A 17,436-nucleotide genomic window follows, 5' to 3' on the forward strand; every position below is an offset into this window, starting at 1 on the left:
AGTATCAACACCAAAAAGATTAATAACTTAATTAAAACATTTCATGCATAAACCAAAAGCCACATAAAAAGTTGCATGCATGTTACCACTGAAAGAAAATGTTATTGAAAATTTTTACAGAATAAAACTATGTTTAATGTTGTAATTTCCATATCAGTAAAACTGTTGCTTTTTGTATTCTCCCAAATCACATAAAATCTTAAATATTCTGATGATAATATTACAGTGTCATATTTTGATTACTAATAATAATACTTAAATCATGCCTTTTCTTTAAAATAAATATCTGATGTAGACACCACATCACCTTGTATGGCTGGTTAAATTATACACATTTTTTGCTGCACTTCATTTTAAACTTATTTTCTTCAATTTCATTAGAGGTATATTTTTAATTCAATCAAGTCAGTTAGTTCTCATTTTGTGGCGAGGCAAAAATATATAAAAACTCAAAACATCTTCATTAAAAATTGTAAAATACAGAAAAACCTAAAACATCAAGCACAGTTTTTACAATTAAAATTAAAGTTTTCTATGTCAAAACAAGCAATTCAGCCAATGTGGTGAAGGCCAAATTTTCAGTACGCAAAACTGAAAGTTAACTTTTGATTCTACTGTGCAAACAGACACTGAAGTTCGTGCAAAAACTGACTTAATTCACTACAGTTACTAAATGACTCTCTAAAAGTTTCAAATGTAAACGAATACTGGCCTCGTACTAGTTTAAGAATTAGTGCCTCAGAAAATTAAGGAAAAAATTTTAGCGAGTTGATCAAATGGTAAGGAAAAAATGCTATGCTTCTTTCATTATAAATTATTGCCACATGGAGAGTTGTACTCTTATTTAATATAAAATTAAGATTTAATTATTCAAGAAAACAATATGCATTTATTTCATTGAATCAACTATTTTCTTCAGGAAGCGCTGTACTTTCAATTTTGTTAGGACAAAAGATACACAAAATGAAAATAACAAACTTATTTTACTTTTAAAAGAACCATTTATGGACTGTTTAAAAAGATTCAGCTATTCAACAGAAGACATAAGCAACATAGTAGCCTGCTGCTGTTTTTACACTAGGGGGGGGGGCATATGCCAAAATTTCTCAATCATAAGCATGTAATTTATAAATAATACAAAAAACAGATAAATGCAAAAACATATTGAATTACTTGATTCTGGTTGAATTCCTAAATCTGTTTTCTGTTTTAAATTGTTTTCATCAAGTTATATGAACTACTGCTGTTTTATTATAATTACTGAGAGAGAAATTTCTGTGTATTTTAATATTACAAAATATAATAAATATACAGTAAACACTTGCTAAACATTGGGTTATGTTATCAACACATTGCACATAAAGCAAAATCCCATTCTGCAAAGTTAACTTTCTATGGAAAAAAATAAGTTAGATAGATATAATTCAGATTAAGAAAGTACATATACTTTATTCAAGACCTGTATATTTTGATGCAATGTTGTAAAGGCTTCAGCATTGTGTTCTGGAGCATTATTAAGAATTAGGAGAACTTTTGTGCTCAAGTTTTCTGGTTTAGTTTCTTTAATGCATGCACTTTCAAACCAATCATTAAAGAGAGCTTTTGTCACCCAAGCATTTCTATTTCACTTCTACACAACCGGCAACAGCTCAAACTCCTCCCCCTGCAATGCAGAAGGCATTTTATAGATCAATAAATGAGCAGGTGCTTGCATCTGAAGTCGTCTGATGCATTTCCGTAAAAAAGCAAAAGGAGTCCATCCTTAAAATTTCTGAAATCTGGAGTTTTGTGTCTTTATGATGTAGGTTTGTTGTCCCATTCACTTATAAAATAGGCCCGTCTCACATATAGTGAAAACTTGTGAAATGTAATATTATCTTCAATTAATTTTAAAAAATGAAGTCTGAATTTCTTTGCTGTTTCTTTATCTGCAAAGCCAGCTGCTCCCTAAAACTTTACATTGTGCATATTAAAGCAATCTTTAAAATTTTCAATCAAACCTCTGTTTGCTTGAAAGTCAATTTTCTTCGAAGACCATCTATCTTTACTTAAAGCAAAAGGACAACAAAATCCAAAGTTTTGTTTTGAATAGCAGGACCACCCAGTATTGAACCTTTCTTGTTTACTTGATTCCCAATCCAAGCTATTAACATTTTTTCCAACTGAGGAATTCTTGAAATTTGAGCAACTGTTGCCAAAATATCACCTGAAGCTTTGACACTAGACTGAATCTTTTTTTTATTTTCCCATGTTGTTTTTATGCTTGGTTCATTCATAGCTAGTTACTTTGCAAGCAATGAAACATGTAAAGAACTCTTCAATTTTTTTGAAATAATGTCAACATTTTGTATTTTTTGATGCTTTAAATTACCTTTATTCTTCCTTTTAGATGTTATACTGAACTTTTAAATTAAAAGACATACAAAGTTGAGAAGAGGACTAAAAAATACATGATCACGGCTCTGACAACATGAGTAAAATTATAACAACTCAACCTGGGTCACTCAGCTAAACAGCAACACCAAGCAGGATTGCCATATGTTCATATGGGAGTTATCTTGTAATGAGCAAGGCCAGTTAACAAGTAAGGTTACACTCTTTTCAACGACAGAGTTCTATGATGTCTCTTATAGAAATGGTCAAAATGAAGACTCAAATGAAACAGTTGCTTTTGAGCAGACTTATAAGTCAGTGGTGCAACATGCTGAAAGATTTCTCTTCGGGAGAATAAACCACGTAGTATGCCTTTAAGTTAAAGAGCACATTGTTATCACAGTGCAGCTAACATGCTCTGCAGTGTACCACACAGTAACTGGAATTCTTGCATTGTACAAATTAAACAGAGATAATTAAGGAAATACATATATGCAAAATCACATTCTACAAGTACACATTTGAGAACGGTTTACTGTATGCTCTCTATATTAAAATAGCTGAATGAATCCTGTTTAGTGAATATATTTTAACAATTATATAATAGTATATCACAGAATAAGAAACATTATAATGGCATTTCTGATAACTACAAGTGTGTAGCTGTATTGCTCAGGACTTCTATATAGTTATGAAGACAAATTAGATAAACTACAAATTATTAATATAAAAATAATTATTATCTGGTTAAATGAAAAACAATAAAAACACCACTTAACCCTTTTAGAATGTGTGTGGGTGGAATTTACTGAGAGTGGAAAATGCTGACTTTCATTCTGTTTCACAGCTTTTAGAATATTATAGACTTTTTTTTAAAACAAATACATCCTTATCTGACAGAATAAATAACTAATTATAATAATCTTTGTAAAAGATTCAGAATTCAGTTACATTGCATGTTTAGAAATATATAAAAGAAATTTACTTTCATGTGGTCCTACATTGACTGGTATTTCTCTAGCATGATAATGTTGGCAATAACTTTAATTGTTGAGGTACAGTCACCCATTCTATTCTCATGCATAATTCCTATTTGGTAAATATTTAGTTGTCTAATGAACTTGCAAAATGTTCTTTTTATTTTTGGTATATATATATATATATATATTTAATCAAAGCAGAAATCGTGAGTTAAATAAAAATAAACAGAATCAGCTGTTAACTGTGTCAGCTGATATAAACCCATGGGGAAGTTCTCATGCTTCTGAATAATTTTTGTTTTTATTTTTGGCAATAATGAGATATATTTCCTATTTATTATGTTATGTTAGAGGCTTTATTCACTTCTTTTAGAGTTTGGTTAGTGCTGAGGTAAATATTTTGTATATTGTGTAGCAAAACATTTTTCATACTTCAAATGGCAAGGAAAATATAATGATAAAAGTTTTCAAATTTATTATAATTCATTATGAGTGTTCCTCTCATAATGTAACAAAAACTGAAACAGTTAGAGCATAAATATAATTTATGTGATTTTTTTTCCCAAAGTTAGGCTTAATGGTGCTAATTTCCCATCCCAACAAGATAGTGCATACAGACAGCCATGTTGTCACAAGAGAGTAGTTCAATACCTGAGGCACCCATCCAGAAAGGGTTAAAGAATTTGATTTCTTTAAATTATTAAGAACTAAAAAATTATCATAAAAATAATACCTTTAGCTCCATTTGGTGTCTTTGGCTGAAATTTCACATACGCTGAAAACACAAGAATATATTATTGCATTAATAAATAAAAAATAAACAACTGAATTTAATGTAGAGTGTTTGTATACATGTAATTTATGTATACAATAAGTAACTCTTTTCTTAATCTTAATTACATAGTCTTACAAAATCAGTTTTCAGAACAGTATTATAGACAAAAAACACATCCTTGTTTGACAGAATAAACAAATAATTATAATAATCTTTGTAAAAGCTTCAGAAGTTATTTACAATACATTTTTAAAAATACATAAAGAAAATTTACTTTCATATGGTCCTACATCAACAGGCATTTCTCTATGATGATATTGTTGGCAATGACTTTGTTGGAGATTATGAGTTGAGGTGCAGTCATCTATTCTATTTTCATGCATAATCCTATTTGGTAAGTATTTACTCCTTTGATGAGCTTGTAAAATTTTCTTTTCAGGCATACTTTGCCTACCAAAACCACTGCGATTAAAGTGGCTGTCCATTGGTAATCTAAAATTTAGAAAGGAATTTTATTGATTAATTAACAGCAATTACAAGATTAAAAATAAAAAGTCTTAGAAATTTTTTTATGCTTTTAACAAAGATCATCATATATGTAATTAATTATATGACCATTCAAATATCTAATTTCAGAATCAAAATGAAATATTTTATGAACTAAAAAATATACAAAGAATCAAATTTCAAACTGCTGTAACACGAAAATTATTTTTTAAATTTAAAAGCAACAGTTAAATAATTTTTTAATCATTGATTTTATCCTTTTTTCAGTATGGCATTTGTAATTTAGCCTTGATTTTTCAACTGTATAACAAATTTTACTCATAAGATTGCTATACTGTTTATATTATTATTAATTTTTTTATTCTTATCTGTACAGCTGGTAACATTTAAGAAACTAATGTTCACATGGTGCCTGCGTTAATGACAGATATCGCTAGCATAGTTTTATATGTTTTTCACCCTTACACAACTAGTAAAATCACAACCTTTTACGACAGAACTTATCAGTTTGTTGAAATTAATTATTTGAATTAATTAAGAAAATTCATTAGGTAGACATAATCAAATACAGAACAGAGTGAATCAAAATACAGAGTAAAGTAACGTTTTAACATATGTGGTATTAATTGAGAGTTGCATGAAAGTATAAATAAATATTTGTTCTGAGTGGAAAATAAAATCATACCAACTATGCCAATAATTAGGTTTTTGTTTACTGAATTTTTAAATTGCACAAGAATATCAAAATGTATTACATTCTAGTGTTTCTGCTACACTTATTTAAATTTTTCCCTCCATGTCTAGATAAAGATATTAATCATATCCATTTGTTCTAACCATAAATCGTACATCAAGAGCTGTGTTTCACTTTTTCCCCACCAGTTTTAGTTCCCAGTGACTCCTCTCTGTTCTTTAAATTTAAAAATGATGCTGAAAAGAAGAGATTCAGCATCATAAACAAAATCCTGAAAAAACTGCAAGCAATGCTGAATACTCTAACAAAAATAATTTAACAAAGAGGATTGTATTGACATCTGGAACCTGTTTTTACATTATAAGAAAAACATTTTCAAAGCTAACAAAAGAAAATGAAGTGTAATGCAAGTTAGCAAATATTTTTAAAGAAAATGTGCAGACGTTTGATAATATCTCATAGTTATTCTTAAATAAGCATATTAATACCATACACCCTTAATAAATATATTGGGTCATATAAAAAGGTCTATGCACATTTTTTGATACATTTTTGAACAAAAATTTTCTTCACTGAAAATCAATTTTAAGCAGATTTTGGGTACTGCAGGCCTTGGCCCATTAGAGCTGTTACACCACTGAGTTTAGTAGAAAATTAGTTTTAATCAACTATATATTGACCATTATTATCTATGACCTTTGGCCATTTTTGGGGTAGCTTCATAATTCAATCAGTGTAGAACTTCTGTGGTTTATCATCGAAAAGCTAGGCCATGCGATTTTCAGCGGGGCTTTGGTCGGCCAATTTTTTACTATCAAGAGAGTTTTGCAGAGACCAAAACAAATGGTAGCCCAATGGTGCAATGTCTGGGCTATATGATGGGCACATCAAAACTTCCCAACCAAGTTCCGAGTCATTAAAAATGTGTGTAGCCGTGAATTGTCATGATGGAACACAACTCCTTTTCTGTTGGCGAAGTCTGGTCAGTCTTTCTCGATTGCTTAGTTCAAATGGTCAACTTGTGTACAGTGCAGGGCTGAATTGATGCTTTCATCAGGTTGCAGCAGCTCATAATGGACAATTCCTTTCCAATCTCGACATCGGAATTTCAGGAATGGAATCAAGCAAACCACTGCTGGATCCTTTGTTCAATCAGAGCATTCTCACCATCTACTTCACAAATTTTTTGGCATGTTTTTGAAGCATTTTTACCTTTTTTATAGTAAAAAAGTATCACATAGCGTATTTCTTCAGCTATTTCACTCATTTTCAAACAATATAACTTTTGACACAAGCAACAAATTAGAAAACTATCTTTACAAACAATGGAAGTTGAATGTCACCTTTAAGCACATGTTCGTTTGAGACAATTGAGTGCTATATCGGATATATAGGCATCAATACCATCTAATGGCAAAAAAGCATGGAGACTTTTTATATAACCCAATATCATTGTGTTATTCAAATTGCCAATTGCTGAAAGCAACGGCTGTAAAATTAGAATATAGTAAAAATATTATACTAAATTCAGCTAACATTTGCCTATATTAATACACTCAATAGATAAACAAATCATTACCTTTCATTTGTTGCATCTTTAAAGAAGGCTGGGCTATCACAGTAATTTGTTTGAGGAACAGTTTTAGGTTTCCTGTGTGGAGATCTATAAGAAAAGTCTGTTTCTGAAGGATTAGATAATGACTTTTTATGATTAACAGTATGACCAGTTTCTTTGAATCCATTGGATGCTTCATATTTTAGAAATGATGAGCTTTGATCAGGATGTAAGTCAATTAAATTTTCTTGGTCTTCATGTGTTATTTCATTCAGCCTTTGATTGGATTGCTGGTATTCCACTGTATTTACAATGTTTGTATCACTTATGTTATTATCAGAAAGGTTATGTAACAGATGATTATGTTTAAAGGCTGGCGATGATGAAGAAACATCTAAATCATTTTCTTTGTCTTCACTAACATCTTCTAACCTCTCATCAGATGGCAACCTAAAAATTACTGTATTACCTGAATTGTCACTTGTTGAAGTGTCTGGAGTAACACCATTGCATTTGTTAGATGATGGTGATAAATTTTCATTTGACACATAAAAAGAGTCACCACTCTCACTAAGCAAAGAATCACTTCTGTCATGACAAGAGCTATCTCCCTGATCAGAAAGAGCATTGTCTTGAGTAGGTGAAGGCACTCGGCGAGCCACTGTTAAAATTATTGCATTTGAAACAGCATTAGGTCCTTCTCCTTGAATCATAGCTCTCCTCAGTGTTTCCATGGCTTGACCGTTCGTCATACCCAGGAGTGATATACCATTTACATTTAATAACTGGTCATTATTGCGAAGTCTTCCATCCTATTAAAAAATAAGTATTAATGCTATGAAAAAGAATCACTAATGACATATAAAGAATGATCCAAAAACCATATAAATCATCATTGGATATAAATATAAATAGTGTCAAGAGTAGACTGATCGACACATGCGGTGGGTACTTGTGCATTCAAAAGACCCTATACCCTCTCCCTATTTTCAGAAATGGTCGAAACCTTCAGAAGCTGAATTGTCACATTCTTTTAGTGAACTAAGTTGCAGTATAAAATCATTATCTAATATAGTAATCATCAAATTTGATATGCCCCTTACTCTTTACTTAAGCCAATTTAAATTTCAATAGTTTCATAATTCAATAACAATAGCTTTCATATTTGAACATGCGATAAAATGACTGGAAAAACAAATGATAAATCAATAAAAGTGGTAGATCGCTCTCTACACAGTTACCATTTTTTTCTTACGCAGTATCATGGCCTTGCATATGTTTAGCATTCTAACAGTTCTACATTGTGACACATGGCTATGTTACATATAATGCAATTATGAAATGCATAATGTTTGGATCACCCTGCATATATGTATACTACACATCAATGCATATACATTTACATACAAAATTATGTAACTATTTGCATTGTCTTGCATTTTAAAGATAAAATGAAATTTTTTATGAAATAAGACAAACAATTTATAATTGACATATTACAGTCAAAAGTCGTTAATCTGGACTCGTCGGGACTTCGGCGATTCCGGATTATCGATTTTTCCGGATTATAGATCATCAGTTTAAATCTGGTAAAATGGCATGCAGAAATTATAAAATTAAAAATATTAAACCATAATTTACGAAATAAAGAACAATTATGATCTAAAGGGTATCAAAATTTACAAAAAAAGAGCTTAATGTTTATTTGTTTACTTTATTAAACATTTCTTTCAATGTAAGTTGTTTAAGTTGCTTCGTTTTTTATGTGATAATACATTCTCTTTAATTCTATAAACAGACATAATTTCTTGTTCAGTTACAAAGTTCCGCTGTTCAAGTCCTATAATTGCTGTGTCGAGAATACCGACTAATTTGTCAATCGAAATTTTTTCGTTTTCAATAACCTCTGTTACTCTCTTCGCTATCGGAAGCGAATTATAATGAAGATGCATTTGATTTAAATCATATCAAAGACGGAGTACATTGACATGAAATACTACATTGAGTAAGCAATTATAAGCCAAATAAAATAAAAACATCTGCCCTTAAGATAAGGATAGTGCTGACAGATCAACTTCCAATTCGAGGCGTTAAAGATAAACAAAGTTTAGATAAACAAACGTCAAAGTTTAGATAAACAAAGCATATGCCTTTATACATTTTTTGCAGCAATTCCACTTTTTGTTTAATGGACTCCGAAAGTTACTTTCGCTTTGTATATCCTTTACATATTAGTAAATATATATCAGAAATTCTATTTGACATAATCGAAAGTTCAAGCTTACTTTTATAAAATTGCACTAACAGTCTGCAAAAAATAATAATCCGGATCCAATTCGAAGATTAAGGAACAACGCAATCTGCAACATTAACTGAAATAGATAATTAGATAATTTTAGCTTATCCCGTCCGTTATACATTAAACGCGCATTTGTAAACGTATTTTGCGCACGCGCACACGCAAATTCGCAGCGGTAAAGGTCTTACGTGCATGCGTCACATGCGCAGAAAGTTTGTAGCTTTGAGGTCCGGATTATAGATCATTCCGGATTATGGGTGTCCGAATTAACGACTTTTGACTGTACTGATATTCTATGCTTCAAAACTGAAGCATCACCACAATTTGTGAAACTAGGAAAATTTAGCAATAAAAATATCCAAGGCTATTACTTTAATTAGGCAAGGTTAAACCACAAAATGGCACAATTTTATAAAACTCTATGCACTTCTGACAACTTCTGCTTTCAAAGAAAGAAATTATTTTACAAAAATAATTTGTTACTTGAACAAGACAGACTTGCATGACATTCTCATAAAACTCTTGTGTTACCTACGAAATTAACTTTTATACTGTATGATCTGTAAACAACAGCCCCCTCCCCCCCCAAAAAAAACCGAACTACTGTTTCAGTATAGTTTAAGAATTCATCAAGATCATATAGTTGATTTATATAATTTTTGAAACTTTCAATTTAAATATGCTGAGGCTCTTTTCTTCTAAAACTAATGCTATATGAAGGTCTAGTTTTTCAATTTATTAGGGTAAGAAACTTCTTTTGATTTCTTTAACTATGGTTACTGAGCTGAATATTTTTCTTATATTTTTAATTCCTTCTGGCTCATTATGCAGCAGATAAGGCATAGAGTGATTATTTAATACACTGACATAAAATAGAAGATGCATATAATTTAAATTTTAAAATGAATTATGAAATTCATATATTCTTATGATGAAAATAAAATACTTATCATAAATATCATCTGAAGTTATTTCTGTCATTGAAATCAAGAATATCGTGTGCATACACATGATGTATTTAAATAATCCAAAAATGATGAAGAAATTGCATACACTTACTTTGTAGGCAGCACCTCCATGAAAAATATTTTTCAGGAAAATACCCATATCTACTTGGCCATTTTCAGTGTTTGATGTTTTCCCTTTGACACTGACACCTAAACCAGCAGACCCGGTGTCATTGAGAGGTATTTCATATGTATAAATGTCTCTCCGTTTCCAAGGAAAAATACCAACATCTTCTTCACATTTTTCATGGGGCTGAGAAAATAATAAAATCATGAGAATCAGCTATTCTAGAGTAGGAATGTAATTAACAGAATTATATTACATGGAATATAATCAATACTTCAAATGTCATTTGCATTGCAAGAAAGAATTATAATACATAAAAGAACTTTAGTAAAGTATAAAATAATATTTAAATTCATTTGCAAGTGATTTCTTTGAGAAATAAAAATCAAAGAACAAATAATGAGGAAAAAAAAAGAACAGTAGTACTTTGCAATGTAGATTTATATAGGTGTTCCAAATTTATCTTTACATCTTTGACGCTTCATAAAACTTAAATGAAATATTTTTTATTTTATTAATCAGAACTTATAGTTCTGATTAATAAAATTCTTCTTATGAAAATCTTCTTATTCTTTCTTCTTATTATTCTCTTCTAACGAAAACTTCATCTTCTTATTAAGTAATTCATCTCTTATTCTCTTACAGTTCTGAAGGCCTGCATAAGAAAGTACCTTTTTTTATTTTATTTTTCTGTATATATATATGTATGAAACAAGAAAAATTTTATTACAGTTTTTCAATGTAACCTAAAAGGATCTGCAAACTTATTTTTGATAAAACTAATGAAGAACACCACTTCGGCTGGACTATCAATAGAAACCTTCCTATTCTAAATGCAATGAAAAAGATCAAACTACTTTAAAAAGCAAAATAAGTTAAAAAGATCAAACTACAAAAACTTTATCAATTGCTATGAATCTTTACACATCACTGCCGCTTAAAGCAGTCTGTGGCAGTTTGCAAGAACTATTGAAACTATTTCTAAATAATGCTTAATATTTTGGATGCTAATAATTGGAAAATATATCTCAACTGCTCACTTTTTCATAATTTCAGAACACTAATTATCTACAAATCTACAGGATCCCTGTAAAGATTTAAAAAAAAGGTGAATCAGAGGCCGATGATAATTAAGTAGAGGCTTTATTAAAAGATGGAATTTCACGCACATGGCACAGCACGTTTCTACATATCACACCATGACCAAGAACCACTACAACTGTTGCCAGATCAACCTAAGCAAAACTATAAAACAGTTACGGTTAAAATACATGACATTAAAACAAGAACGGGGAGTACGTGTGATTATTCTCAACACCCTCCCTCAATCACATATTATTTTACATTTATCTCTTAAATAACATAATCTTGGTTTAGGCAAGCATTTAGTAAACAAATCAGCTAACTGATTTTCACTAGAAACATATACAAGATTTATATCATACAATTTTACAATATGCCTAATATACTTTAATTTAATATCCAAATGTTTTAGTCTAGCACAATTACTTTCATTTAATATTGCTTTAATTACGGACTGATTATCCTCATAAACTGAAACTTTAATATTGTCGACTCCTAAAATTTCTTTAGGTGCATTATACAATACAGTTAGGTCTTGAATAGCTTTTGCTAAAGCCAAAATTTCTGCCTCAGTAGAGGACAGAGCAATAGATGTTTGCTTTTTTAACAGACCAAGTTACAGGACAATCATTAAAGAAAATAATATACCCTGAAATAGATTTTCTATCATTTGTATCTGACCCCCAATCAGCATCAACATAAACATTTAACATAATATCAACACTATTAGATTTACAAAATAATAATTTCAATTCAGATGTCCCTTTTAAATATCGAAGAATTTGCTTCAGACCAGCCCAAGCATTGTTAGTGGGTTGTTCTTGTATCTGACTCAGACAGTTCACAGAAAACAGAATATCAGGACGAGTTGTCATAGACAGATACAGCAAAGCACCTACAAGTTCACGATAAGGGCCATGAAATCTTTCACCATTCACAAAATTTGATGAAGTTGACTTAGGCACTAGAGGAGTATCAGATGGCTTACAATCTAACATTCTAAATCTATTTAACAATTTTTCAACATAAGATTTTTGGCCTAAAGTAAGTTTGTTCTGTGAATATTCAAAACTTATTACAAGAAATTCATTTGCAACTTCAGCCTTGGACATCTCAAATTTATTTCTAAGTAATTCAATCACAATTTTTACCTCTGAATCATTAGAACCAGCAATTAGCAAGTCATCCACATACAGCACAATAAATATTTCACTCTGTTTAGTTCTTCTTACAAAAGTACATGCTTCACAGTTAAGTTGTTGGAAGTTTAACAGAATTATAAAATCAGTAAATCTCTTGAACCACTGCCTCGGTGCTTGCTTAAGTCCATAAAGACTCTTAAGAAGCTTGCACACACGACCACTGTTGTCACTGTAGCCCATTGGTTGTTCCATGTAGATTGTTTCTTGGAGATCACCATTCAGAAATGCAGTCTTTACATCTAATGCATAGATTTCAAGATTCTTTTGAACAATGATAGCCAGCACAAGTCGAAGTGATGATGTACTAATTACAGGAGCATAGGTCTCAAAGTAATCAATACCTGGCTTCTGTTCAAAGCCACGAGCAACCAATCTAGCTTTGTAAACATTGTTTCGTTTGATGCGCAACACCCATTTACAGGATATTGGCTTTTCATCCTTTGGCAAGTTAACTAACTCCCACGCTTTATTTTTATTAAGAGAAGCTATTTCCTCATCTATGGCTTTCCTCCATAGGACTTGCTCTTCTGTTGGCAATGATGTTATATCCTCATATGTTACTGTATCAACAGTTGCCACATTAGCTTCATACACAAAGTAATCATTCAACTTTACAGGTAATTTTATATTTCTTCTTTGCCTAGTAATTTCTTCACGACTTTCTTCAAGATTTCTGGATTGTACATCACTTGAATCACATACTACTTCATCTTTAGCAGGATCTTTACTTTCTATGGAAAAATCATCTTGAACTGAGATACATTTCTTTTTCTCTTAAACAACACATTTCGAGAAACCACAACATGATTTGTGACTGGGTCCAGTAAACGATAACCCATGGTAGAGTATCCAATAAAAATCATCTTTTTTGATTTTGGATCCAATTTCTTTCTTAAGTTATCAGGAACTCTCATGTATGCATCAGATCCAAACACCTTAATAATATTCAAATCAGGCAGATTCCCATATTTGAGCTTAGAAGGTACATTTTCAACAGTCTGATTTGGAATTCTATTCTTAAGATATGCAGCTGTCTGTACAACATAGCCTCAGAAGGATTTAGAAAGCTTTGCTTCACATATTAGAGCTCGGGCCTTCTCTAAAAGATATCTGTTGGCTATCTCAGCCACACCATTTAAAGGAGGTGAATATGGAGGAGCAGGATCTATCATAACACCATTTTTCTTGCAATGACGAGCTAGTTCACCAGACACGTATTCATTGGCATTATCACACCGAATTTTGTAGACATCAGAATTCTGCTTTAGGAACGATTTAAACACTTCATTTATGTCACTTTTGTGCTTCAAGAGATGCACTTCAGTAAATCTAGAAAAATCGTCTATGATTGTAGCAAAATACTTTTCACCTTCCCTAGTGGGTGAATCAATGGGACCACATATGTCAGTGTGTACCATTCTCATCGGCATATGCTCTCTGCTTCTAGGACCTATATTCATAGGAGTGTTGGAATGTTTTGCTAATATGCACTCTTCACAAAAGCTTGAAGGTGACTCAGATACTGGCAAACCCATTTCTTTTAATATTTTATCAGATGAGTGCCCCATGCGCCTGTGCCATAATTCTGCACTATGATTTGCAATGTATGTTGAAGCTTTAACAGGTTCAAATTGACTCACATACTGTCCTTTCTCATTGAGTTTAGCAAACTTAAATTTTTCATTCCTCTTTTCAATAACAGCTACATCATTCTTAAAAATTACACTGTAACCTGCTTTTTGAATATTCTTCACAGATATTAATTGACCGTTCAACTCAGACACATATAACACATCTTTAAGTAATATTTCTCTTCCATTTAATGTTCCAGGTACTGTACCAATACCTTCTACCTTTAAAACATCATTTTTTGAAGCACATGCAACAGTTCCAGAAAAAGGTTTAATTTCTTCAAACCACTCACCTTTATTACACATGTGTGTAGATGCTCCAGAATCCAGAATGAAATTTCCAACAGGCTCACCAACCATGAATGTTACTGCAGCCGATTCTCTATAATCTGATTTATGCTTAAATCTGCAATCCTTCCTGTAATGCCCTGGGCGTCCACATCCAAAACAAACTAATTTTTTTCTTGCAAAGCCTGGCAATATGACCTTTACTTGCCAGAAATACGAGAATCGAAAGAATTTCTCTCACCTTGCAATTCTTCAGCATTCAAGAGCCTTTGCATAACAAAGTCCAGCGTAAGCATTTCATTTGGCTGGTTCTCAATCGTCGATTTAATAATGTCGTACTCAGAAGGTAGCGACATCAACAAATAAATAATCACATCCATATCTTTGACTTCAGCACCCGAAAGCCGCAGTTAATTTACGATAGCCAACAGTTCGTTAATATGTGACTGCATACTGCAATCTCGGCGTTTCTTCAGTGTCGATAATTTCTTTCGTACTAATATTTGACTAACTGCACTCACCTTATGGTATTTATTCTTTAAACTGCTCCAAATTTCACACGCAGAAGATTCACTCGACATGGTCGCCAATATGGCATCATCTAGAAGGGTTAGCAGCAATGCGTAAGCCTTTTTTGCATCTTTGATTTCAGCAACTTTCGTTTCATCCGCTTCAATGTTTAAATATTTATCAAGTTCTTTGGCTGCAAACACAGCTTCTACATGGCGCTTAAACAGAGAAAAGTTTTTACCGTTAAACGGCTCAACACAATACTTTGTGTTCTCGTCACGTGCTGCCATTTCAAATTTCACTTAATGCGCGATTCCGTTCCAAACAAATATAAATGCTTCGCCTCTAGCGTTCATCATTTATTCATATCTAGCGTGTTCAATATCAGAACCACGCTCTGCTGTAAAGATTTAAAAAAAGAAAGTGAATCAGAGGCCGATGATAATTAAGTAGAGGCTTTATTAAAAGATGGAATTTCACGCACATGGCACAGCATGTTTCTATATATCACACCATGACCAAGAACCACTACAACTGTTGCCAGATCAACCTAAGCAAAACTATAAAACAGTTACGGTTAAAATACATGACATTAAAACAAGAACGGGGAGTACGTGTGATTATTCTCAACAATCCCAATGGGAACCAATTATTCAATGCAGATTTCTAAACTGTACTTATTTTCAAAAGGGTATGAATTTCTTCATTCACTTTCAATAAACAATTTGCATAAATTTACCTTTACCTTCAGTTAAATTGATGTGTGTGTGTGTATGATTATGGCAAAGCCTCGAGGGCTATCTACCTAAGGGGAGGGATGCCCTTAGGCAGATCCTGCATCCCTGGATGGAGAACTTTCTAAGGGAAACTGGCTCGTATAAATGCTACACATGGGGAAAACCACAAAATTTATTAAAAATTAATGCATGCAAATTAAAACTGCATGGGCCTAATTTTTGGCCCATGCAGCCAGCCCGTTTGCGGGATTCAAACCTCGGACTGAACTACCAGTGTTCAGCGACTTTACCGCTCGGCCACTGGTGGGCCAGTTAAATTGATGATATAATAGCTTTCAATAATACAGTCGAATCCGGTTAATTGGACTACCGGATAATAGGACCAGTCGCCTTTTTCGGAACGAATCCTATGTACATAAGCTTAATATTATTCGCTTTTTTGGACCAAAATTACGTTTAATTGGATTAAAAAACGTGAGAGCGAATAAGAAACAGAATCCAAAAGTCGCCTGCGTACAGTGGATGTACAGGTGGTCTGTGACATATGGAAGGATCTGTAGTTGCAGTTCCCCAGGAAAATGCTTTATCAACGGTCAGGAATTCCTTAAAGTGCATGACAAAAGCAAAACCAGTGGGAGGTGAACACACACACCATTTTCTTTTACCTGCGTCTTCAAGTTTCAAGGAAATGAACAATAGAGTGTCTGGCTTTACCTAAAAGGAATTCCTGCCAGTCAACTATGATTAACCTTTTGAGGCCGGGGCTTTGGTAGCAGTAAAAGCTACCAAAGGACGGGGTATCTTGAACCGAATGCTTTTCCCCCTTTAAGAAATCACCTCCTATTTGCAACAAAGATTCTTGTGTGTAGTTTAATGGATTCTCAGAGGGGTGCATCTATGTCGCAAAAGGAAGACCTTTGAAAGAGATAAGTGGTTAAAACCCCTAGACGTCAAATTTGACATTTCACTCCACTTTTCAGCCTGGAAAATGGGGGAAAAAGACATGGCCACTAAAGTGGACAACCCCGTCTTTTCAAAGAGAGGACTCTATAATGGCCATCCCGTCTTCAAAAAGTTAAAGTTTACACGAGAAAGCTAGCATTTCATCAGCTTTTGGGATGATTTTAGTGCAAAAGCTTTGAATGGCGAGCATTTTATCTCCATCTTGAACCCGAAACACCAAGGTTTCTTCAGACCACTTTAGTCAGTGAACTGTGCGCATGTCTTGTCTCCCCTGCCAAAATGCCATGACGGGACTTGACATTAGCTGAAAAAATTGGTTTCCTGGATAAGATCAAGCAACAACCACGAAACACTAGTCAGTGTCGGTTGGTGGAAATAACCGGATCGGCAAAGACTACAATTTCGCGCTTTATAAAACAAGAGAATGAGCTGCAAGAGGAATGGGCACAATGTGAAGGATGAGGAGAACCTTCCAAAAAATAGAAGCGTGAAGGCAAGGACCCAGATGTCGATGAGGCCCTTAATGAACGGTTTGCCATTGATACTGGACAATCTGTGCGAGTAAGCGGCCCAATGTTAAAATGCAAAGCAGAAGAACTCGCTAAAAAGCTGGACCATGATGACTTTAAAGCTATGGATGGTTGGTTGCTTCGATGAAAATCTAGACATGACGCAAAATTCAAGAAAGCACATGGAGAGAAAGAAAGTGCTTATAGTGCAAATGCTGAAGAATGAAAATCAACAAAACTGCCCGAGCTTCTTGAA

At 32.7% G+C, this 17,436-nt stretch overlaps 1 protein-coding gene across 5 annotated transcripts in view; it reads right to left on the bottom strand.

Moving 5' to 3' along the window:
* The window catches only part of LOC118192474 (partitioning defective 3 homolog), a 507,756-nt gene that overhangs the window by 30,671 nt on the left and 459,649 nt on the right, over positions 1 to 17,436 (bottom strand). For all 5 annotated transcript variants that reach the window (XR_015040147.1, XM_085812621.1, XM_085812620.1 and 2 more), the window contains 4 exons: positions 10,243 to 10,443; positions 6,909 to 7,696; positions 4,403 to 4,620; positions 4,087 to 4,128 (listed from right to left, as the gene is read on the bottom strand). Coding sequence is in view for 4 of the 5 variants with exons in the window: in XM_085812621.1 (XP_085668747.1) it covers positions 4,087 to 4,128; positions 4,403 to 4,620; positions 6,909 to 7,696; positions 10,243 to 10,443 (1,249 nt within the window). In the remaining variant the exon portion in view is untranslated. The remainder of the gene's footprint in view (positions 1 to 4,086; positions 4,129 to 4,402; positions 4,621 to 6,908; positions 7,697 to 10,242; positions 10,444 to 17,436) is intronic.

This window comes from Stegodyphus dumicola, chromosome 3, assembly GCF_044657685.1.
Source record: "Stegodyphus dumicola isolate Sdum_Otavi_A_Nest chromosome 3, ASM4465768v1".
NCBI lineage: Eukaryota > Metazoa > Arthropoda > Arachnida > Araneae > Eresidae > Stegodyphus > Stegodyphus dumicola.